The sequence below is a fragment of the Podarcis gaigeae genome (assembly GCF_964106915.1).
Source record: "Podarcis gaigeae genome assembly, chromosome: 4".
NCBI lineage: Eukaryota > Metazoa > Chordata > Lepidosauria > Squamata > Lacertidae > Podarcis > Podarcis gaigeae.
The window spans coordinates 56735236-56760455 of NC_139677.1; the positions used below are offsets into that span (position 1 = coordinate 56735236).

The following is a 25220-nucleotide window of genomic DNA, read 5'->3' on the forward strand; positions in this document are numbered from 1 at the left end:
CCACAAATACTATATACATCCTGCCACCACCCTTCATAGAAAACATATCCATGGCCTCTCTCCTAGTGGCTATAAGTCATCATGTTTCAACAAGCTGAATAGGTAACTTCATTTGGCACATTCCCAAGTTGCATTAGAAGACATCTGTAGCTCTGTATTGCCGTCTAAGCCTTTAAGGCACAGGTAGGCAAAAAACGTGTTCCTACACCTAGTACAGGGACATTAAGAGCACCTTTTAACTTCTACTGCTCCCGATTTCTCCTTTCACTGCTTCCAACACTGTTCTCTGTTGCTGTTGGGAAGTAAATGGGTGCATGTGTATTAATAGCCTTCGTTACATGTGGCCCTCGGCAAAAAGTTGTGCCTACTTTTAAGAGAACAAGAGCCCTACTTCTGCATCCATGTAGCACTAGAATGTTCATAAAAGAGGTAAAAATGTCATTTAAATTCATGTTAGATAAAACATTTATTTTTTATTTAAAAGCATGTAAGTTGTGTTCAGATGTGGGTAAGACAAAACCAGTGTAGATTGATTATCAGGTTAATTGAACATGGAATATTAAGTTAATTGAACATGATAGCTTTTTTTTTTTTGGTGCAACTTTCCTTGGTTTCAAATCAGCTGTAAAAGAAAATGGCTCATTTACAGTAGTCTTTCATAGAATAGAAGATATGCTTGTGAATTCAGCACTTTGGCTAGAGGCACTGCTTGCACATGTGTATCACTAATATGAAACCATTGTCCTTTGGATGATTCAGTCTCTGAAGCTGAACAGAAAAAAAAGGTGTGTGTCATTAAATTCCAGTAATTTGGCAAGAAAGTAATTTTACATTGGTCATCTAGGGTAAAAACACTGGTGCAACTTACTTTGTCCAATCTTGCCATGGAGGACAAGATCAGAAAGTTGGTTGTTAGTAGCTCTCGTCTTCACGTAGGCAGTATAGTGACCAGATCTCATAGTGCCACTATGTTCAACAATACCATACAAAGAGTACAATACTCTTGAACTGCCCTCTACAACATTCTGTGAAAACAAGGTATCCAAAATACTTCAAGAAGGTTGATTTTATAATGCATCACAAAAATCGTAATGTTTGGTCGTTCTTCCGCACTAGTATACAATTATCTTTACCAAGCTCAGCTAATAAACAGGAAACACTATAAGGGACAGCATTTATCTATTAATAAAAGGAGCATTTCAAACAAAAACATAGAAAAAGGTGAATAATAAAACAATTTGGCTAAGAATGAGACTAAAAATTAGAGGATAAAACAGCCCAAATACACAAATCATATCTAAATAGATCCCACCCCACTAAAATTACAATCAAAGGCCTAGGTGAATAACCCATATTTTTGCCTGGCATCTAAAAAAAGTGTGATGATGCTAAGCATACGTCCTTGGGCAAAGGGGGCACCACTGCAAAAGCCCATTCATGTGTTATCACCCACAGAGAAAACCTCAGGTGAGAGCGCAGGGCTCAGGTTGGTTCATGTGGGGAGAGGCAGTCTGATGTAGTACAGCCCTGAGCTTAAGACTTCATAGGTCAAAACCAGCAATTTGAATTAGGCCCAGAAACGAATTGGTAGCCAGTACAGTTAGGCCATGACATGTTTTGTGCTCAGACCCATCTTTCCCCAGTGAGCAACCTGGCTATCAAAAACAGAAAGTGGTGTGGGTGAGCCCTAAGAATGTTCAGTAGCATGTATTTGAACAGGGCAAAGTGTTTATTTTAGGTGCTGATAGAAGCCTAGTGGTCCAGGACTGAGGGAATACCAGGGGATCATCTTACCCCAAAAGCAGTGTCTATGGGCTATCTAGTATATGGGGGAAGTAGAATAACTTGTTTTCATAGAGCTCACAATTAAATGAGTCAGATCTAGAAAAAAAGAGACAGCATTTCCCAGGACAGCATGATGGCCAGAAGAGAAATATGGTTATTCCAAACCAGTCACCCTCATCACATTAGGCTGCTTACTTTAAGGCCACACTGGGGCACTCAAGGGAAGGCAGAAGCCAGAAATTATGAGGGGTGGGTTTCAGAGGAAAGAGGTTGGGTCTTTGATGTACTGAGTTTGAGACAATGATGGCTGTTTCCACTGGGATGCTTCAAGAAACAAATGGGTATTTGGGATTGGAAGGAGGGAGAAAGTTCTGTAGAAAGGTAGGATCAGATATATGAAAAGCACAGGCTGCTATCAGGTTTTGAATACATACACATAGTAAGCATCTCTTTACTGGATACACACAAGATTTTATGTGCACAAGTTAAACTTGTGTGGCTGACTTTTTAAAGCTGTTCTTCTGCATGAGAAAAATGGTGGAAATTTAAATAGACCTTTCTCTTTGCTTACCTTGCACTTAACTGAGCAGAAAGGAGCCAAGTCCATTACTTCAGGAAATTTTATGTGCTTGTTCACTTTTTGGAGATTATATCCAGTCTAGAAGGATAGCAGAGACAGTGGCAAATAAAATGCATGAAAAGGACACAATCTAGTGATTTAAGAACAAAGCTTCTGATCTTCAAGACAAGAATTCTTATAAATTTAAATTATTTCTTTTATAGCTCAAATATACTTGTAATATGGCAATAAGAATTTTCCCAGTTTCTCTCTTGAGCATTTTCCTGTTAGCAATGTTGCTTACAGTGATGAAGGCAAGGACTTAAAACTTATTTTACAGAAACATTTATACCTGTTGAAATCTTTTTAAATGAAGCGTTAGAATTGGAGGAGCGAGAGAAATAAGCATTTGTTTTTTGGCATTAGTGTATACATGTTTCTTGACATCTGCAGAACAAAAGAAAAAAAATGATTTATTAGATTTTAAAGAATTCTGTCATGGAATTGTTCTAATGCAATATAACGGATCACATAATTTGAGACTTCAGGCATGCTAAAACTTTGACTGCTTTGACTGAAAAGAGCTCAATTTATGCTACTCCGATTCTGAGCTCATGCTTAATAGAGCTTTTCACAATGACCTTTATAAATTTGTAACACTCAAAATACAAACAAATTAATGTATACCAGGCTTTACCAACTTTGTACCTTGAAGATGTTTTTGACTACAGCTCCCATCAGTCCAAGCTGGAAGCTTGGGAACTGTGGTCCAAAACATCTGGAAAACAACTGTTTTTGAATAAACAAGTATCAAAGCTGCTACTCCCATTCAGTTTTGTCACTATGTGATTAGTTTTCAAAAATACAACTTCAGCCAAATTGTATACTCACTCTAAACAACTATCTCCAATTCTCTAGGATTACTTAGGACACTACTACATGCAGTTGTCTATGCCTTTATAACAGCTATACACGCACTTCCAACTCCCCCCCCTGCTCCCTGTGAAGTCATATATGCTAGGCTGACATGGTAAGAAAATATTTAAGAGCATACTTTTTCCAGAGGTCTTTGGTCCACAAACTTGCCTCTGTGTGCATACATCACACAGCAGTTTATTGTTCTCACAAAGTTTCTCATTATGAGTGAACTGATACAAGCAATGAAGCACTGAACCTTCTTCTGTGTTCATAGCTTCTCTGTTTGCAAGGGTACAAAATGCTGTTTCTGGATCCTCATTTACTACTTCATACATTTTTGTCTCAGAATCGTGAAGATCATTCAAGCTTTCTGAATCGTCGCTAGGCTCTTCATCCAAGGATAATTTGTTAAAGCCATTGGTAATATCCTCATCTTCATCAAGACTATCGTGTTTGGAAGGCAGATTGTCACGTTTATTAATACACTGTACAGCAGAAACCAAGCCTTCTGTGGTAACAGCCATTGTGGCTTCATTGTTTGCCTCTTGATCAGAACTTCCTGTATTTTCATTCTGTACTTCAGTTGTTCCCTCTTGCTCATTCATACTCTCTTTCTGATCCATGGACTGCTCTTCACATGGGTTACATGACTCCTCGTCTTGTTTTAGGCTGGTACCTTTAGAATCATTTCCTACAGTTTCACTGCTGCAATCATGATCACCTTCCATTTTTTCAGTGGCACAGATATCTGTTAGTGGGATTACCTTTTCTTGCATTTTTTGCTGGCGGCGTTGGTTCTGTCAAAGGAAATACAAGAAATTAAGGGTACCAAAAGGACAATTATCCTAATTTGTGCTGCATAGAGATATATAAAACGATACGGCATTTAAGTTTGGTATAAACTGAGCTTCCAAGTTAATTTACATATAGATGCTGTTACGAGCTGTAAGCAGTAAGGCTGTCTTCAAACTTAAGGCCAAACCATAATCTGGTGTAGATGAAATAGTTTGGTAGTTCAGCCAAAGGAACTTAAAACAACAGGTAAAAATAAGGGATTTACAACAATTCGTGGGAAGGAAGCACCTAAGACAGGGATGGGAACCTGTGGCTCTACTAATGCTTGGCTACCCCCCCCCCCCCCAAATCATCCTTCATCACTGGCCATTCTGGCCAAGGCTAATGGAAGCTGAACAAGGGTGGTCCTCACTGCTGTTTTAAGAGCACATATTCCACCATTTTACAAATTAGCAATCTCCTTGACAATTTGCCATGTTGGCTAGAATAATGTCAATGCTCTCTCAACACTTGGTTAGCAGAGACAGAATGTGGATGGGGATGCCTATCGGAAAGTAATGCAGTACAAATATATGCATTTAGTCACATATGCTCAACTTTAAAAACTGGACTGAGGTGAAAATGAGTCCAGATGAGCAATGAAACAGCCAGTGCAATCTGGCAAGATAGAGCACTGGCCTTAATGTCTGGGCAACAGGGATGCATACCTTCTATTCAGAATAAGAGCAGTAAGAGGCCTGTGTTCACTATCAGTTATATGGCTACATTGCAGCATAATATGTTTGTTAGGTGATCCGCGATTGTCATGTGATTCTGCAGTGACGAAGTCCTTACAAGTTAAACAGATGCGCAAACAGCGGGAGATGGGAGAAAAACAAAGGCTGTGTAAAACAGGAGTAAGCAACTGCACAAGAGTAAAGAGAAGGGGGGGGGGGGGCTTTCTTAACACCCCTACCAAAACCCTACAATGCTCAGTGCAGTACTAGTAGCAACTCTTCAACCATCCGTATTTAAGAGGTAAGTGTACAGAACTGCTTTCTACTTTGATACTCTACTAACCTTTGATTGCTTTTTGGCCATTTTCTTTGCCTTTTTCAGGAGATGCTTACTTGTACCAGGAGTCTCCTCTTTCTCCTTCAAATAACAATCATTCCCTGTGTTGTCTTCATCATCTTCAATCTCTTTTTCTTGCATCTTTCTAACATTATTATTATTATTGGGTTTTTTCTTGCCACCCTTAAAAAGAAAGCGATAAACAGTTCAGAGACATGGTGGGGCATCAACTCCAATATTTGGGTTGATACTGGCACATCAAATGAACAAAGGAAAACAGGATGGGGGGGAGGGAATATTCAGCTGGATATTTCTATTGTTCACAACAGTTTGTTGGAAAGTGGGGGTTTCTTTGAATGTTCCTCACCACATTCAAATTTAAGAACAAGGGATAGGGATTTCCTTTATATACTATCTCACTGATGAAGGCAGGAGAAACCAGCATGCCAAGCACTGCTGCCGATGTTGCTGGACTACATTTCTGACCACCAGCTGGGCTTATGGGAGTTGGACAATTTCTTGAGGGGTAAAGGATCCTCGTCCCTGCTGTTTTAGCAGGGAGGAATGGTTTACTCCATTAGCTTTTTAGGAACCCCATATGTGATGGGCTTGAGAGCAAGCACCCATAAAATGTAATAAATGGTAGTACACATATAAATTTGTACAGCTGCATGCCTGATTTTGGAAATTCTCTTACTGCAAGCTTCACTGTCCCCCCCCCCCCAAAAAAATGTTCTAAAAAATTTGAAGACTTTCTCGAAGCATGTCCCTTGAGGTACACGGTACCTATGCTGATGGTTAGAGGGAATCAGCAACCCCTCTCCTCATATATGCAGAACTTTCATTCAGTGGATGCCTCTGCTACTGACAGAAGATGGAAATCAATTTCATATTATTCTCTCTTCTGCAATCCTATGCTATCTTCCCCTGGACTGCAAGAAGATCAAACGTATCCATTCTTCAGGAAATCAGCCCTGAGTGCTCACTGGAAGGACAGATCCTGAAGCTGAGACTCCAATACTTTGGCCACCTCATGAGAAGAGAAGACTCCCTGGAAAAGACCCTGATGTTCGGAAAGATGGAGGGCACAAGGAGAAGGGGACGGCAGAGGACAAGATGGTTGGACGGTGTTCTCGAAGCTATAAACATGAGTCTGACCAAACTGCGGGAGGCAGTGGAAGACAGGAGTGCCTGGCGTGCTCTGGTCCATGGGGTCACAAAGAGTTGGACATGACTAAATGACTAAACAACAACAACATGAAAATGCTATCTTCCATGCTGTTCTGGAGGGTCTCCTGCTTTTTGGAAATGATTTTCAGGAGATTCTTGGGGCTGGAGGAGGAATTGGCAAAAATTGCTTCCCTTCCTCTTCTTTTAACAAAGACGTCTACTAGATCAAAAGCTCTTCTGTGAGCACAAGGATACCAACTGTAGAATGACTTCTGTTTGCACAATTGAAGTTCTCCTCCCTCTCCTCTCGCTGAACCCCCCACATCTGCTCTGGAGGGCTGGGGGAGTTGTGGGAGGCATGTAGGGGAAAACAGAGGGAAGAGAAGTTTTGATGCACAAACAAAGTCATTCCATGAGCACAACAGCCTAAAAAAAAAAAAAGCAATCTGATCTTACCTCATTTAAGACAGGGAGTGACAAATCAAGGAATGACTCGTGCACTAATGAAATCTGAAATACACGTTTTATCATAGTATTAGAAAAATCGCCTGAGTTTGAGAACAACCATTATATCTTCAGTTATGTGAAAATACGTTTATTGAAAAATAATCCCCAGCTTCAAGGGGTGGGGGGTCCCAGTGCTGTGAGTGAGAGAGAGTGCTCAAATCTAAGATTAGGTGCCAAAGAAGGATAAGAAGTCCCATTCTTGAAAGTAGGAAAGCAAGATACAAAAGCAGACTGGGCTGCTATTATTGCTCTATTCTTTCACCTGAATGTAAATACCAACATTTTTTGGAATTACAAGTAAAAGCCAATAGGTGACTGGAAATCTTATACAGCAGCTCCTCCAGCTTATAAGATTTCCAGTTCTGCAAGAACACTTGTAGAACTATAGGACATACTCATGCACACTTCATTCCCCCATCAAAGGTAGTGTCTGGGATGTAGGTCATTATAGAAATCTCAAGTCAGCAACAGCAAAGAGAGCCCTTGTGTCATTCTGCTTGTCACCAAATTTATAAGCTATTTAGGTTATATCAAAAAGGAAAGCCACTTACAGTTTGGCACTCCTCACACATGATGGTGCTTGTTAATTCTCCACCAAAAATACGGTCCACAAAGCTCAGTGTCACCTTTCCCTTTTCATACTCTGAAATATTAAGAGAAAGCATTAAAACTTTATCTTGATCTGAGGATGTTATTGTATGAAGAGCTACAGTGAGTTGAACAAGACGATACCCCCACTCCCAACCCATGAGTATCATTAAGACATTATAGCTCCTTAGGAAAGGAGAAGTGAAATGGAGTTGAATAATAGTTCCCAATGGTACGGTGAACATTCTATATATTAACTATTGTTTTTCTTTCTCCAGTGAATAGATGGGTTGGAATTGAAAAAGATGCAAAGCATTTGCTCATGTCCACTGGAATTATTAAACACATGAAACAGCCCCACTTCCCCATATCACAACCCACTTTTGAAAGTGCTATTGACTGCCAAGCAATTTTGATGCAACTTTCAGTTATTTATTTATCAGCAAGGATCTGGTGTGAGTGAAAAGCACCTCTGCATGCACATAAGGCAGGAAGAAAATTAATTTCCCCAATAATTTCCCCTGGCACATATCACATCCTTTTCTGGAGAATCCTCAGCAGCCTTTTTTGTAGCTGTGACAGGGCAGAAATGAGCACATGTTTCATATGCAACTCTTTGGATACCAAAATTAATATAGAAACAATGCCCAAGGTGAGGAACTGATAGAAGTTGTTACCTTTGATCTTCTTTTTTAGTTCTTCATTTTCTTTATCAGTAGAATTATTCAGTGCCTTAAAAATTCCAGCAGAAATACGCTAGAAATAAATAGAATTGTAAATTGTAACAAAGCTAAACATTTTTGTTGTTGTTCATTCTACTAAACTTCAAGTTTAATCACCACCTTAACAGTAAAAACAGGTAGCTACTCTACATATTCCTGCATTATAAAGCAGGGGTTTCCAAGCGTTTGGGGCCTATGGGCACATTTGCCAATACTGAAAGGTGTCAGGAAATAAATACTCTCCATTATAATTAATATACACATATTTTTTCACATTTCTGATTCTGTGACAGCCCAATTTAATGCATATTTACTCAGAATTAAGCATAGACACCTTTCCCAGCAAGCAGCAGTGGATGGAGCAGTGGGGCTGAACCACCCACTTGACCTTTGTTCTGCCCTACCATTCTCCACAATGCTCTTTGTGCACTAAGAGGACAAGGAGTTCCAGGCTGCAGACATTCTGTACTAGATACTTACTTGGATTTCTTCTGTCCGCATGCCATCTAATAAATAGCGAAGCAGTTCCTGGCTGTCTTGCTGTTGATAACCTTTAAATCGTATAGCTCTGTTAAATATAACAACATAAAGGATAAAGATTTAAATTCAAAATATTACAGTAAGGACATATAAACATTTAAAAAGTGGGGAAATAACTTGGTAGGGAAAAACAAAGGCTCACATCACTTAACAGCTCTCCTTTTGTTTTTTACATTACATTGCATTTTTACATTCTAGGAAGTTATAAAAAAGAAACTTCCTTGTTTCATTTTATTGTTCCTTACATAATTTTGGCAGTCATCATGAAGATCAAACATGTTGTTCCTTAAATGAATGTGCAGCACAATCCTTTGCATGTCTAATTAGAAATCGATATCACTGGCCTTGGTAATGGTTTACCATAAATGTGGTGATCTTGGTTGCTTTGTACCTCCCAATCATGGGTGGCGGAACAAGCCATGATCCCAGGCTTGCGGTTATGGCCAAACCTGGGGTTGTGATTTGTTTCATTCCCAGCAAACCATAATCTGTAGGCCTTTTATTGGTCACTGTGGCATAAACTAATCAGGACTGGAACTGAGACATGTGGACATGAAGCCTGTTTTCAGCTTCAAGTATTTATAAGACAATGCTAACATCTCATGATGTACAGGAAGAAATACAACCTAAAATGCCTTAACCCAATCAAATTGCTCTATAGGCCAACCAATATATGCAATTCACCGTTTTATGTAAGCTTTTTCAATATTAACATTACAACTCAGGCAGATACTCACTTTTTACAGATCTGAGAGAAGAGTTCTTTGGGGGTCACAGTTCCTTTTTTAGTCTCTTGCATTTCTGTCAGAAACTGACACATGGCTAGTGTAAGAGGTCTTGGCTGATCAAGTGTAACTATCATGGGTTCCTGAACACCACACAAAGAGAGCATTTGTATTACATACATTTTAACAAGTAATTTGCCATTCATTCATTTGAAGCGATATAGAAAAACGTCTGGACTGCCCTCAACAAAATGAGTATTTTTGTAAATTTTGTAGCCTGTATCCAGTGCAGCACTTGCAAAAGAATTGTCACACAATGGGAATTTCTGCCCCTTTCCTTCACACAGCTAGTCATGAGGGTCAGGGAACCACGAGGAAAGAAAATGCCTGGGACATGGGTCAAGGGGTTGAAAAGGAGCTATCATGGCTTTGTTTTCTGAAACTAATTAAGGCTAAACGCATCTGTTCAGGCTTGGACATGATGTTCAACTGTGGTTAGCTAGAAACTGAAATGAAAGCTTCTGATATCTTCGACATTATAATACAGGAGCAGGATGAGGTAGTAAATGAGCCTGGGGCTTATTCATATAGCACTAAGCCATTGTATCTGAAGCAGGCCACGGCGTCAACTGACCTGGCCATCGCCAAAATGCCAGACTGATCAAAGAATCTCCAGACACAGGCTTTTTGGTCAAGCTTGCTTAAATCCACCTCTTAAAAATTTCAACACACCATAAAACAACAGCTAACATACCGTTATTGAGAATTCTGGTGGTTCAAGTGTAATTGCCAAGTCCGGCATTTTAACCTCCTTTAGCAGCTCTCTCAGAACTGGTGTTTGTGATAAGTTCTGCAGGAAATTTTGTTTAGAGTCAATGATTAACACGTTTGGGAACTCACTGTCATACCTAGAAACATTTCCTTATGTTCAAAATCCTTTTGAGACCACAATTTATTCAAATAAAGACAGAGAACAAGATTGTCAGCAAGAAAAATGACAATCATTTTCCCACAAATTTTTTCCCACTTCTCCACCTTATGCTATTAGCATTCAGGACAAAGAGGTTTTGTTCCCCAGCAATCAGACAAATGCATTCAGGATAATACATTTCATAATACTGGGTATACAGGGATTTAAAAGATAAGAGCTTGCAACTTGATATTTGTCAAGAAACAGAACTGGTAAGCAATGAAGCTCCTGTTGCTACTTCAGCGTAAATGAGGGTGGGGGGAGATCAGGAGTCTAGGAGTTGCTAGGAATCTCCACCATACCTGCAGAACTGCATTAAAGAAACAGGTATTCCCCAGGTTACTGAGGCCCTTCACTGTCACTTCTGCATTGCCATTTAAATGAAGTTTGTTGTCCTTCATCAATATCTCTTTTTTCTCCCTCTCTTCCTCATTTCGGTGGTCCTTTATTTTTTTGTTTTCCAATGGCTTGTTTTCTTCTTCTTTTGATGCTGAAATAAAAACAATTCATTTTGTGTTTCAAAATGCAATAAACCGAGAGATGTTAGGATGCAACAATTACTAATACTACTCAGAGAAAAGCTAGACCTCCTAAGGTCTATTCATTGCTACACATAACAAAAGTAAATTGACATTTCTAGTACATTCTAGTCTGGAAGGTGACAGTGAACAAAAAACCCATCAATTTCTAAATCAGTAGGCACGTCCCAATGATGTCAGAACTTACCTGTATTCTGCATGTTCACATGTGCTTGTTTTCTAACATAATCTACAAGCTGGCCCAATTGACCATTACTATTGTATGGCACATCGTTGTCACACAAATAGCACCTGCATCCACAAAAAGGAGAAAAGAATATTAATAAAAAAAACACCCAGAAGCCCAGTGCAGCTTCAAAAGAAAGTGCATATCATGATGTAGATACATTTCAAACTAAATCTGTATTCACATATGATATGAAAGTGGTTATCAGATCCTTTTATATATATATATATATATATATATATATATATATATATATATATATATAATATCAGCTAGAATTTTGCAGTTCTTTACTACAAAATGTCCAGCTATTAAGTTCTCAGAAGCTGTTGTCTATGACAAACAATTTTGCACAGTAGACAAATACAGCAATTTTAAGACTAAACTTGATATATTGTATAAATCAAGGAATCAAATCTATATTAGCAGCAAATTCTAGTAAGTTCACTTAGAAGTCTCACAGAGCCGCAGAGTTCTTGTTTCCTAATAAATCAATACAAGTTTTACTCAATCTTAGTACTTGATTATTGCTACTAGTTATGTATTATTTAATCCTTAATTTCTGATGTATAAGCTTTTGTGTTTGTGTGCCAGAGATATTTATAAACAATTTACAACACAAGCGCTATGACAATATGGGGAAGGGGTTCAGAATCACTATACCGGTGAGCCTCTCAAGAAAATACAAAGCATTTATGATAAACCATGTTACTGCCACAGAAAATATGAAAGAATGTTTGTAGTCTGGGATGAATTACAAGGCCCTTAATTAGTATGACAACACAAGAATTTAGGTAGTGATTCCCTTTTTTGTTATATGTTGCACTCCATGTGTGCTGGCACATATTCAGAATAAGAGTTCCATAATGGTTTCTATAGGAAGATGGTGTAAGAGGAACCCCTCATACAGGAGGAAGAGAGAAAACTAAGTATGCAGCCAAAGCATGGCAGAAATGGTAAATAAAATAAGTCAGGTACACTGCACAAAAAGTTACATAATAATTCCAATAACGTTTGGGAAAAACCCATGTATCCTTCTAACTGGAATATTGATAAACTCACCACACACTCCAGTTGTCCAAATTGAGAACCAAACAATGAGGTTCTGATCTTGGTGTTTCAAAATGCTTTATGGCATGTTTTTCTTGAGAATTTCTGCCACAGCCCTGGAATAGCAACAGTTGCAAATACAATTAAGGTTGCAAATCAACAGTTGTTGAATTAAACTTTTTAAAGTGAAACCTTCAAATAGTTGCAATAAGGAATAGTTCTACTATAAGGAGTACTGTTCAGTGCTAATGAAACAAAGCAATTATACATTTCCCACCCTTGGTATGCATATTATAGGGGGAAAAATACCGTGTGGCCACATTTCAGGCATAACCATATTGTAGGTCCATCTTCTGCTTTCTCTTCAGATTTCTCACAGGTCTCACTGTCTGATGTTCGGCAATCCTGGCAGGAGCTCCAGTCCACATTCTGCAACACCTTTTTCAGGCCACCTTGTTCCAATCCTTTGCGAAGGTGCTTGCATATAGGTTCTATTGGGAAGTTTCAACAAGGCAAGGCAAATTTAGAAGGGACATTATTTAGAACGAATGTGGTATGGGGGTAGAGATACTCTAATCTCTGCTGTACAGTGCAACTCCCCTGGTGGCTTTGGGCAAATTATTGTCCTGCCACCTAACCTACCTCACAGAGTTGTTGTGAGAACTAAATGATACAATTCTACATCTGCCACAGTAGCTTCCTGGGTGCACAGTGAGACACTGGTGTGATAAGTGAACAAAAACCTAAGACATATAGCCAAAGAACTGTGAGAAGAAGCAATAGTTGCTGGTACTGCTCTACTAAAGCTTCCAACAGAGCTTGTGATTTTTTGTACAAAATGAAAGCTCTATAGCTCTCTGAGCGAGACCTGTTTTATTTGTTCTTAAAACATTTTTTCTTTAAAAGAATCAGGTGTCTTCCTTTAACTGCATGAACTTATATAACCCAGTATCATTGCCTTCTTTCTGACATGGTCTTAATGCTGTGTCCTTTCCCAAGCCCCATTCCAATGTCCTATTTTTGTCATATATCCATCAAAAGAGATTTAATAACTGTACAAATGGATATTATTTATTTAAGAATTGGAAATAATGGGATCACAAGCACAACAAACCTGTTTGTACACAGGGAGGTTCAGGCAGGAGAAGAAAAGTAATTATGCCATTTCATACTGAGGATAAAGCTGCACTGCTGTTTAATCTTCTCATCATGACTATGATCATAGAGCATCAGGTTCCAAGCTAATTGTCAGATGTTTTGTCCCAATTCAGAGAAAACTAGGCAATGAAGTCAACAGGAGTCGGGCAAACGTAAATGTTAACCCATAAATTTCACTGAGAAGGGCAAACCTTTCCCTGGAGTCAAACCTTTGGCAAGTCCAAGGCCTACTGTAAATTAAATCATGAGATTGCCCCTTAAATATGAATTTAAATACTGTTGTTCTCTACATTATTTGATTTGCACTAGGACAAACACCTTTAAGATATTACATTCTGCCAAGGAAGTAAGAATATAAACCTTTTCTTCCTCGGAGCTATGAAACTGATTGACTGTATTACAATTACAAAGCATACCTGCTATATCCGATGAGTCATCTGGTGGCATGTTTTTCCCCTTTGTTCGTCTTTTTCCCATGCTGCTGCTCCAAGGTTTTATTTCACATCAAACATTTATGGCCTAAAAGAGAAAGAAATATTATCATTCTCAATTTTGAAGGAGACCTAAAAAACACTAGAAGACATTCAAGACCCAATTCCTCAAGATGATGGTAACTCTGAACATAATGATGTGCCATGGAGCAAGTGGGGTAGAGTTTGTGTCACCAGTCATATTTTCCTTTTTTGTATATCAGTCCTTGGAAATTGAGGTTGAAAGTGGCAACACTGCAACCAAGCAAGCCCAAAATCCAGGTTTGCACAAAGTACTGTATACAAAGTTGTTTAACAGCAGAATACATTTTAGGAATATATTGGGCATATTCAGATACAGTGGTGCCCCGCAAGACGAATGCCTCGCTAAACGAAAAACCCGCAAGACGAAAGGGTTTTCCGATTTTTTAGCGGCTTCGCAAGACGAATTTCCCTATGGGCTTGCTTCGCAAGACGAAAGCCCATAGGGAAATCTCCGGGGACAGTGGGGAAGCGCAGCGCGCCTTCTCCTCTGTTCCCGGACCTGTCCTAAGGCTTGCGGTGGGAGGTCCGGGAACAGAGGGGAAGGCGCGAAGGGCTTCTCCTCTGTTCCCGGGGCTTGCGGTGGGAGGAGGGTTTTTCCTCCCCACCACCAACATTCAGAACAGCATTCTGAATGTTGGCGGTGGGGAGGAAAGCCCTCCTCCCACTGCAAGCCTTCAGGACAGGTCCGGGAACAGAGGGGAAGGTGCGCAGCGCTTCTCCTCTGTTCCCGGGGCTTGCGGTGGGAGGAGGGTTTTTCCTCCCCACCGCCAACATTCAGAACAGCCTTCTGAATGTTGGCGGTGGGGAGGAAAGCCCTCCTCCCACCGCAAGCCTTCAGGACAGGTCCGGGAACAGAGGGGAAGGTGCGCAGCGCTTCTCCTCTGTTCCCGGGGCTTGCGGTGGGAGGAGGGTTTTTCCTCCCCACCGCCAACATTCAGAACAGCATTCTGAATGTTGGCGGTGGGGAGGAAAGCCCTCCTCCCACCGCAAGCCTTCAGGACAGGTCCGGGAACAGAGGGGAAGGTGCGCAGCCTGCTGCCCCGCGCAGGGCCGACATTCGCCGCTTGGAGAGCCCTGCGGGGAAGTCCTGCAGGGCTCCCCAAGCTGCGAATGTCTGCCCCTCACGCGGGGCAGCAGGCTGCTATCCGCAGCTTGGAGAGCCCTCTGGACCTCTTCTGAAGGCGGGTGGGGGGCAAAAGTCTTTGTCCCCCCTGCCTGCCTTCCCGGGGGATTTTAAAATGCTGGCGGGCGGCAGCGCTGCCGCCCGCCAGCATTTTAAGATCGCCCCGGACAGCGGAGAAGTCTCCGCTGTCCCGGGAAGGGGGGGGAAGCAAAGACTTTCGCCCCCCCCCGTCGGCCTTCAGAAGAGGTCGGGGGACAGACTGTCCCCAAACCTGGTCTGAAGGCGGTTTCCATAGGAACGCATTGATTGATTTTCAATGCATTCCTATGGGAAACCGTGCTTCGCAAGACGAAAAACTCGCAAGACGAAAAGACTTGCGGAACGAATTAATTTCGTCTTGCGAGGCACCACTGTAACCAAATGTCAGCTTGAGAAGCTGAGATATGCAAGAGCTTCAGGCACTTGTATGTAGCCACACTGCTCCCCCTTCAGGAAACTTCACTTAATCACAGCTTCTCATTTCACTTGAACCGAGAAACTATTATTTTTTTGCTTGATTGTATGCCATTTTTTGACATTGGCTTCCATATCCTGACTTGTTTAGAAGCTGCTAATCAGTTTCAAATCTGGACATAATTGGAAGCTATGGTTAACTGCAGGTTACTTGTCCTGTGAAGAAACAAAGCTGTTACCAGAAAGTTATTTGTATCTTGGCTTATCAAGCCAAGATTTGATCCCTTAAATGTGCCACTATGTACAGGAAGGCTGAAACTCAATGGCAGTGCTCATGCAGTCTATTATATAACATTGGACTTTTGACTGCAAAGATACTGAGTTCAAATCCATGCTTAACCCTAAAGCTCTCTGGGTGGTCACAGGCAAGTCATTTTTTCTTTGTCACAATAGTGTTGAGAGGATAAAATAGGAGAGCCCCCTGTGTACTGCCCTGAGCCTCTTTGGGGAAAAGTAGGATATAAATGTAATAAATAAAATTACTGACATGCATACAAGTGCAGCAGATAATATTTCTGAGGTTAAATATGAAGTGAAGTGTCATGTTCTAGCACAGCAGGTTAAGCTAGTCTGATGGGATATCACTAAACTACAAAATGCTACAATATAAGGGTGTGGATTTAGATCAGAGTTTTCCAAACTTTTCAAGTTGGTGACACACTTTTGGGACATGCATCATTTCTCATCACAGAAATTCAGTTTTACTAGCAAACCAGAGCTTAAACTAACCCTTTGCAGCCCCAGGAGGAGCGCAGGGAGTGTTCATGTGACACACCTACACACTGCAGCCGACACACTAACGTGTCGTGACACACTGTTTGGAAAGCTCTGATTTAGATACTTTAAAAAGTACTCTGTTGTATTGGGAACACTCAGAAGCAGGTAACGTTCTGCAACAGAAAGTATTAGGGAACATGTTTATTTGCCAGCACAAACTTCAGTAGTACAGGTTTTGGTGGTCTTGATTTGTTGTTACCTCTACAACATATTCTACATGCTTGTACATATTTTGCTCCTATTGTTGCTGCTTCCCTGGGCAAATGACAGGTTAGCCTGATTATATAGAACTTACATTCTATTTTGGAAATTATCCTGAGAAACATGTGACTTAGCTTCATGTGTCCAATATGGAATAGCCAGGACACAGAGCAAACTTTTGACTATTTAAAAAAAATAATCTGAACAACAAAGATCCACTGGCCATGCCCATAGCAGCTTTCAGATCCTAATCTTGGTTTTTGATTTTTTTTTTAACACAACAGTAATCAGAAAGGTAAATGCATTTTTGTGTATGTTAACTATGAACAGTTTAGGGCTGTTCATATTCCAATCCCCATAGACTGCCTGCACAGCAGGGATACACGCTGACAAATAAATAGACTTTCTGCAAATACAGTATAACTGTACTGCTGTAGGGATTACTCAAGAATTACTACTGTGACATCTTTACATATGTTTTCAAAATAGTCTACCTACTCTGGCTTCTCCTCCCTACAAAAACAAATTCAGTGTAGGTCGAGTCCCTGGAATACTTTGCTCAACTTTCTGCACTATTACTCACCGCAATCTCTGGGGTAGAAACAGCACCCCTGGAAAAGGGAAGAGCAGTCTTTTACATTGATGTAAGTCCATATTTCTGCTTCTTTCTCACTTTTAACTCAATTAGTTTCCCAGAATTCTGGAGTTGGAAGGGATCCCAAGGGTAATCTAGTCCAACCCCCTGCAATGCAGGAATCTTTTAACCCAACATGGGGCTTGAAACCACGACCCTGAGATTAAGAGTCTCGTGTTCTGACAGGAGTTAAACACAATTCAGGGCATAAAGTTTTAAATTTAAGGCCCTTTCCTATAACATAAAACAAGTAAATGCTCACACAAGCATGGTTATTGAGCAGTTTGGGACACATCCTCATTCCCTTGCATCCACTGAATTATTAGCAACTGGGATGCTGTGAGAGGAGGAAAACACCTGTTTCGTCACAAGTGTGTTACTGCTAGCATTTTATGGCATACAAAATGTTAGAAGCAATGCCCTTCAACTCTCTATATTGGACAAACAGGCAAACCCAATGCCAAAGGATAAATGAACAAAAAACTGACATCAGGAATCACAAGACAGAGAAACCAGTAGGACACCACTTCAATCTCCCAGGACATCCAATACAAGATCTCAAAGCAGCTGTCTTATTACAAAAGAATTTCAGAAATAGACTTGAAAGAGAAGTTGCTGAATTACAACTTATTACCAAACTGAAATCTACGGAGAGACCTGGTCTGAATAGAGATATTGGATTCTTGTCTCATTACACATGCTAAAGCTATTTTTGGTCATCTGCATACTATCCCTTGCTTTTTCCTGTAGGACTAATTGCAGTCGTCAACATGTTTACCATACCCATTGAGCCAATCACCCATCCCCTACTACTCTACTGAGAAATACCCCACCCCACCGTCCCACTATATACAGTGGATGCTCGGGTTGCGAACGTGATCTGTGTGGGATGCATGTTCGCAACCTGTGTCTGCGCATGCACGGGTTGCGATTCGGCGCTTCTGCGAACACCGAAACCCGGAAGTAACCCATTCTGGTACTATCGGGTTTTGGTGGTCCGAAAAAGGCTGTAACCCGAGGTATGACTGTATAAGGATCTGGTGACTTCTGCTTCAGTGTATCTGAAGAAGCGTGCATGCACATGAAAGCTTATACCAGAACAAACTTAGTTGGTCTATAAGGTGCTACTGGACAATTTAAAAAGACAATTTGAAATATTAAAAAGACAATTTGAAATATAAAAAACCACAAATAAAACCATGTGTTGGGAATACTGTACTGTAAATAGCTAACCTGTCCTGCATGCAGACCTTAAAACCGGTGAAAACATTTCCCTACGACTTCTTTTGACCAAACTGCGGGAGGCAGTGAAAGACAGGAGTGCCTGGCGTGCTCTGATCCATGGGGTCACGAAGAGTCGGACACGACTAAACAACAACAACGGCTTCTTATCCCCGTGACTTGCTTGGCCAGTGCCATTTGCTTAGCGCACGTTAATGGCAGAGAGCGCGCTCAAATTATTGCGGGGGCCTAATACTGTCTTTCCATCTTAAGAAAATAGCCCGCCTGCGAAACTTCTGCATGTCCTGCTGCCTTTAACAGGCGCAGGACCAAAGACCAGCAAGAGAATTGGCCACTTTGCTTAACCGGACACGGAGTGCTGCACTTCTTGGACCCAGCTCGTGTTCCTGCGCAGTCACACAAAACCTTTTCCTCCCCTCCCTTCATACCCAGGAGTAGAGCCCTTCAGAAGTTGGCAGCTTCAGGTTGGAAGGGCAAAATATTCTGCCTCTCCAAGAAAGCCAAGCCAAGACAGACCTGGCACTGCCGCCTCCTCCTCCTTTGCGACTACATGGGCTTAAGAGGGACGATACTACTCACCTGCAAGCCTTTAAGCGAAAAGTCTGGTGAAGGAAATACAAATAAAGCCCCGCGACAGCACCCCGCATGCCTGGAGAGACCAACGGTCCCCACGGCTCCGTGGCAGCCTCTGCGCCGCGTCACCGTCTGAGAGTCGAGGGAGAAACACGCAGCTCGCGACTGGCCCAGCTCTCCTCTCCCTTCAGAAAACGAGCTTCGCTGCAATTTCTACTGGAACGCGCCGCAACTTGCCGGGTGGGAGGAAGCCCCCAGCAAAGCGATTGGTCACGTCACCTTAACCCCGCCTAGTCTGCCCTTACTGACAAAAGCCAGAGCCAATAGGAAAACGTTCTTGCGTTGCGTCACGGAGAAGACGAAAGTAAATGAAGCGGCCGGTGAGGGCAAAGTGGGCCGGGGGGGGGGGGTGGAGAGCGAGCAACTGCGCACCATGGGGCGAAGGAGTCCCGAGGTGTCGCCCGCGCTCCTTAGCCGGAAAGAAACGTCCCGGATTTAAACGGTTCGCGACCTATCTCTGCGTCTGAGGTGAATATTTGAGGCGGACATCAACAGTCCTGTAGAGCGGCACAAAAAAAAGTGTGTGTGGGGGGGGAGCAGTTGACGGTTCGCCGAGCATAGATTTCTTACCGTAGAAGGGCCGCTTTGCTGAGCAGGAACTTCCGGTGCGTTGGCTGCCGGGAAGGGACTCCCTGGGAGGAAGTCTGTGGTCCAGTTTAAAGTGAACCGAAGGATAAACAAGCCGCACCGAGTCCAACTTCCGGGTTCGCTGTGAACTTTCCAGGGCAGAAGTGAAGGGTGCTCGTAGACGGGAACTTTGCTGAGAAATCCAGGTTTTTAGTGTGGTTTTGGCCAGCGTGCTCTCTCTCTCTCCCCCGCCCCCATCACAAGGTAGCAGCAAAGGCAAGCGGTCACGGTATTTTAATTTGGGATCGGGTGGAGCTCGATTTATATTTCCGTGCATCTGTATCTAACTATATGGAAACAGGGTTATTGGATCAGTTGATTGCAGTGGTTCTATCCTATCCCTAATATGGAATATCAACCCTTAATCAGAAAGAAAGAAATCCCCTGATGGCTATCTGCTTACACAGAAACGAAAGTGCCGAATTTAGGATAACCTGGATAGTTGGAAATGTGAAAAAAATGTAGGGTTGAGTGTTTCAACATCCGGGGCTGCAATCCACATACACCGCTATGGAGACTGTATTGCTTCTGAGTAAACATGCATAGAATTGCTGTGTGAAAATGTAAATGATCAGCTAGTGCAAAAGGCATATCTATTTAACATTTGACTGGGTGAAGGCTCTGTCTATGTGGTAGATACTTCTGAGTAAACGTGCATAAGAATGTGCCACGTGGCCCATGCTTATGCAATCTTTTTCAGGCGCTGATCTAATTTTTTTCAATATATACCTCAAATCTTTGTTAACTGTTCTTTGGAAACTCATATAACCTACAAGATGCACTCATCAGTGATCCATAATCCGTGAACCTAAGGCTGTAGCCCTGTATCGACTTTGGAGTAAATCTTATACAACTCCATATAACTTGTTGCTGAATATGCATTTACAGGATTGCACTGTAAGGCTGCAGTCATATGCAAGTTTATCTGGGAGTATCAGAGTGATCCTCATCCTGGTTAGAGAGCAGAAAAGTAGCTGATTGCCCCTTGCATCCCAAATCCTGTTGGCTTGGAACCGGCCAGGCAGGTCAAAATATGAGTGTGTGTGTGTGTGTGTGTGGTATTTTTCTGTATGAGTTTTGCTATTCTAGCTCCTGGCTGGCATAATTGAGGCATAGTCCACAAGGTTTCAAATCTAGTTTATCCAAACGTGCCTCCTCCCACAGGCAGTAGGGTAACTACTGGCAGTAGCTTTTCAGTTGAAACTTGGGTCTTTGCTGCACACCCCCTTCCACCTGAGGAAACTACTACTTGCTATCTTAAACTTCAGTATTGGGTTGTGTGTTGGAATGCACTGTAAACCACACTTATCACAGTGAACATGCATAGGATGGGGATGCAAATTTACAATCCAATGCAGTCATTTGGAAATAAATGTGCATATTATTGGGCTGCCAATAAAATAGATGTTGATGGGAATCTGTGTTTCAATTCCTTCAATGTGGCAAAAAGGACATAGAAATTAATGGTAATATTCTGGAACCAGTTAAAGATTTCATGTGTTTGTCCCATCAAATATAGCCATATACAGCACCAGAAGCTGCAAATACTAACACTATTTCCCTCTAACTTGTTTAGGAATCATATAAACATATCTAAAATGAGCAACTTGGAAGAGGCTGAACTACAACTTTCTGAATTAGATTTGCTTTCTAGTATGTTCCCCAATAAAGATGAATTTAAAGTGACTGACCAACTGGCTTTAGCAGAACTGAAGGATCACATTGACAGATGCACCTTGGAAGAGCCATCATCAAAAATACAGTTTACATTGAATTTAGAATTAGACACTGCGGATGGAAATAAGGTAAGGCATCATCATTCTGAATGAAGTATGGTATTTGAGACTAGATATTTAGTAATCTCTGTTTCTTTGAATTCCTTTCTAGATTCCACTTTCTTTGTTTTGTGCTTTCCCATTAAAATACCCAGCTGTTCTTCCAGAAATTACTATCAGGTACTACATATTTTGATATAGAGAAAAGTGGCCTAAAGGTTGAAATGCATTGTTTATTCTGTTGTAAACATAAAGTCTGCATTTAACTGTCTTATGCAGTATAATAATTCTAATGACTGCGATGAGAATTCAGGGATGTATCCTTTCCCCTCCCCCAGCAAATGGAATCTTTAAACGTTATCCCTCACACACAAAGAAGAAAGAAAGGGAAGGAGATTGTGTGAGCCTAAGGTCACCCCAGAGCATTCCCAATAATTAAGGAAAACTAGATTCTTCCATTTTTTCAATCCTTTCATTTGTATTCTAAACAATGCCATCATTCCTCCTCCTTTAGATCTCCATCTATAAGCCGATCACAGCAGGTACAGCTGAACACAGATCTTATAACCTACTTGAAGACACACTGTGCTGGTGAAGTCTGCATATTAAGTGCACGAGAATGGATTAAAGAACATGGCACTGCTTACATCAGCAGAGATCCCTCATCTTCCAGCACGATGAAATCAAGTATTCAGAAGTCAGATAATGTTTTCACTAGACTATGGATTTACAGTCATCACATTTATAACAAACACAAAAGAAAGAATATAGTTGATTGGGCTAAGGAACTCTCTCTGTCTGGATTTAGCATGCCCGGGAAACCAGGTATCATTTGTGTAGAGGGCCAGCAGAGCCTGTGTGAGGAGTTTTGGGCAAGGTTTGTTTTTCACTTTATATCTTGCATTCTTGAGTTGCTACCTTTTGGTGGTTTACTTCAGTCATAAATTCCTGAAACTAATATTTTTCACTGTGTATTCAGAATCCTTCCTGTGCTTATTCTGCCAGTTATACTTTACAGCACCATAATTTAGCACTGATTAGGCAGTTGCTTGATCTTTTTTGCCAAGTAAAAATTGGCTCCATATTTCAAAGCCCTCATCTCATGATGAGATTGTCAGTGACTGTTTCATCACCAAGAAAAATATGATGGAAAGCTCTCTGTTGGCAGAAGAAACTGAGAAAACTTATGAAGTAGAGGCAAGAGATGTAGAGCCGCAAGTGGGTGACCAAGTCATTGAATACAGGTTTTCTTTTTTTTTTAGGGGCCATGCTAATCTTCTCTTTATCGTTCCAATTTTAGTATATGTGCTGCCGAAGGTTTTCACAGGTTTGTAGGAATACGATGGTCACTTAAATTAGGGGTAGTCAACATGGTGCTGTCCAAATGCTGTGGACTGCAGATCCCATCATCCCTGACTGTTGATCATTTTGGATGGGGTTGATGGGAGTTGTAGTCTACAAGATCTGGAGGGTAGTTGCAATCCAATATCTTAATGTCAGAAGAAACTTTCAAGCCATGGTTCAGGCCACTTTTTGTTGCCAAAATCTTTCTGGTGGCACTGTGAGGAAATCAGGAACTACAGTGGTACCTCGGGTTACATACGCTTCAGGTTACATACGCTATGGGTTACAGACTCTGCTAACCCAGAAATAGTACCTCGGGTTAAGAACTTTGCTTCAGGATGAGAACAGAAATTGTGCTCCGGCTGCGCGGCAACAGCAGGAGGCCCCATTAGCTAAAGTGGTGCTTCAGGTTAAGAACAGTTTCAGGTTAAGAACAGACCTCCAGAACGAATTAAGTACTTAACCCGAGGTACCACTGAATAAACTAGTAAATGGCTTCTAGTTTTTACCAGTGACTTCATTCTGTTTCTCACAATCTCTCTCTTTCAAGAAAGAATATTCATCACCTCAAATACGAACATGGAATGTGAATACTGAAAATAGGCTCTTTTCAAATCATAGTCCCCTCAGTGGCAAGGAGGCTGACCGTCCACTAGAATCTATTTATTTATTTAGTAAGGGTTATATATAAATATATTAAAGTTGGTAGAGCATGGTAGAGTTGGTTCGAGCCCCACATTTGGGGAAAGATTCCTGCATTGCAGTAGATTGGGCTAGATAAACCTTGTGGTCTCTTCCAAATCTATAAGAGCCCAGGAGGGTTTCCCCTGTAATTTATATAAGTTACCCACTTTCATTATAATAGAATATAATAGAAAACAGATTTAGGAGTGTTGTAATGGATACTGTGGTGTAATAAATGCAACACTTTGCTTCTAAGAATATTTATATAAAGAAAGGTTTGTCATATTTTTGTAATATTGTTCCTTTTACAGTTTCAGAATATATTAGCCCGTGTCTTAAGTTCTATTGAGCACACTAGGATTTAAATTAATTGTGACTAATAAATTCCATTGGCCTCAGCAGGACGAAGTCAGAAGTAATTTTAGTTGGGTAGGGCTTATTGTGTTTTCTGAATGTGTGATTCTCTCATTGAATTTAGAATCAGAAGATTATCATGGCAGAGAATTTTAATACGTCACAGAGAAGACATTTGCTTAGAAGGGACTGAAGCTCAAATGGGGAAACAAAAGAAGTTTTGTACTTTTGAAGAAAAAATATTTGATGCACATGGTGCCAGAGGAAATCACATGGATTTGGGACAATTGTATCATTTTTTACTTGACAGTGGATGTGGTGATATTTTTCAACTGTACTTTGGAGTTGAAGGACAATAGATCATCAAGAGGTGGAAAAATCACATGGAACACTTAAATGAAACTTTAGCAGTCCTCTGTGGGTGACATGTAATTGTGATGTCCCGCTTCTGTTTATGACGACAGGACTTGTACCTCCTCCCCTCCCCTTTTCATCCCAAATGTGTTGTGGGACCTTCTGGAGCATTTTGGGGAGTGAGTTGGCAGGAGAAAATCCAATTGCATCCACTGGTGTAACGTTGGATCTTGTCCTATGTTTCTACTTTTTAAAAAATAAATAAATACTAAGAACTTTACTCATTTACATCTGATAAGAATGTCCAAACAAGTTTGATTTTAATTGAAGATAACATTTTAATGCTAATGACAAACAATAAAAGCAATGCAGTTGATCTATTCATCTAAACAATTCGCATAATCTCAAATACCTATGTACCCATAATCTCATAATTACCTATGTAGCCTATTTCAGACTTTATGCCTTATATTTCCATCTTCTGTGAAACTTGGAAGTTCCTGAGCATATGCTTATATGTAGAACATCTGTAGGTCAGGAGTCTAAGGCCTCATTGTTGTCATGTGTGAACCTATAGTACAACTTTTAAGCATCCAGTATCCTAAAGCACCATGTTACAGGGAAAATAATTAGCAATGAGCAGGCTTTCAGGAAAAGATCCACCTTACAGATCCTCCATTGAACTACCCACAATGAGCCCCCGAGTTCTCCAGTACATAATATGAACACTATCCTAATCCTAAACTGGAAAAAACCCCTCCTGTCAGATTCTATGTATGCTACTAAGATCACTTGTTTTTTAAAAGCTCTATTTATTAGAGAACACATTAGCCTCCCATCAAGTGTCTGAGGCAGGGATGCCAACTTGAATGAAATGTGGGGGCAGGACGTGGAGGTAAGCCCTGCCCTTCACAATAAATCGCTAGACATGGGACACGCAGTTTGAATGGCAATGTCCATCAACATGGGGTGGGGAGGGGAACCGAAGGAAACCTTGGCCCCTAGGAGTTGACATCTACGGTCTGAGTGGGGTATCAGAGGAACCTACATGAGACTGAACCCTGCTGCCTGTGGCTGTGAAGATGACTTTTTTTTAACAACAACAAAAGAACAGCACAATTACCGGTATTCTTGGTGAG

General features: G+C 41.1%; 2 protein-coding genes across 6 annotated transcripts; one reads left to right on the forward strand and one right to left on the reverse strand.

Annotated features, from left to right (window-relative positions):
* Positions 1 to 453: 453 nt before the first annotated feature.
* On the reverse strand, positions 454 to 19571 carry USP16 (ubiquitin specific peptidase 16). 4 transcript variants are annotated; one of them, XM_083736470.1, is made up of 18 exons: positions 19514 to 19571; positions 13722 to 13824; positions 12457 to 12638; positions 12160 to 12263; positions 11059 to 11162; positions 10635 to 10822; positions 10117 to 10212; positions 9375 to 9505; positions 8578 to 8665; positions 8053 to 8131; positions 7339 to 7430; positions 6737 to 6790; positions 5117 to 5293; positions 3399 to 4059; positions 2697 to 2791; positions 2357 to 2443; positions 869 to 1025; positions 454 to 768 (listed from the first exon to the last, which is right to left on the reverse strand). In XM_083736470.1, the coding sequence occupies exons 2-18, from the start codon at positions 13780 to 13782 to the stop codon at positions 644 to 646; spliced, it is 2481 nt and encodes an 826-aa protein (XP_083592596.1). In that variant the 5' UTR covers positions 13783 to 13824; positions 19514 to 19571; the 3' UTR covers positions 454 to 643. The 4 variants fall into 4 exon arrangements, with proteins under 4 accessions (XP_083592596.1, XP_083592598.1, XP_083592597.1 ...); XM_083736472.1 differs by lacking the exon at positions 19514 to 19571 and adding an exon at positions 18890 to 19039; XM_083736471.1 differs by lacking the exon at positions 19514 to 19571 and adding an exon at positions 17018 to 18895.
* Positions 19289 to 24361, forward strand: RWDD2B (RWD domain containing 2B). 2 transcript variants are annotated; one of them, XM_083737349.1, is made up of 5 exons: positions 19289 to 19411; positions 21147 to 21375; positions 21458 to 21525; positions 21860 to 22222; positions 23852 to 24361. In XM_083737349.1, exons 2-5 carry the CDS (start codon positions 21169 to 21171, stop codon positions 24084 to 24086), a joined length of 873 nt encoding a protein of 290 aa, XP_083593475.1. In that variant the 5' UTR covers positions 19289 to 19411; positions 21147 to 21168; the 3' UTR covers positions 24087 to 24361. The 2 variants fall into 2 exon arrangements, with proteins under 2 accessions (XP_083593475.1, XP_083593476.1); XM_083737350.1 differs by lacking the exon at positions 19289 to 19411 and adding an exon at positions 19595 to 19774.
* The last annotated feature ends 859 nt before the right edge of the window (positions 24362 to 25220 follow it).

Coding starts and splice junctions, on each gene's coding strand:
- RWDD2B (XM_083737349.1), top strand. CDS start 21,169: ATGAGCAACTTGGAAGAGGCTGAACTACAACTTTCTGAATTAGATTTG. Junction 21,376..21,457: donor ACACTGCGGATGGAAATAAG/GTAAGGCATCAT, acceptor ATTCCTTTCTAG/ATTCCACTTTCTTTGTTTTG. Junction 22,223..23,851: donor TGTGAGGAGTTTTGGGCAAG/GTTTGTTTTTCA, acceptor CATTGAATTTAG/AATCAGAAGATTATCATGGC.
- USP16 (XM_083736470.1), bottom strand. CDS start 13,782: ATGGGAAAAAGACGAACAAAGGGGAAAAACATGCCACCAGATGACTCA. Junction 9,506..10,116: donor CACCAGAATTCTCAATAACG/GTATGTTAGCTG, acceptor TGTGGTGTTCAG/GAACCCATGATAGTTACACT. Junction 5,294..6,736: donor CACTCCCTGTCTTAAATGAG/GTAAGATCAGAT, acceptor TTTCTTTTTAAG/GGTGGCAAGAAAAAACCCAA.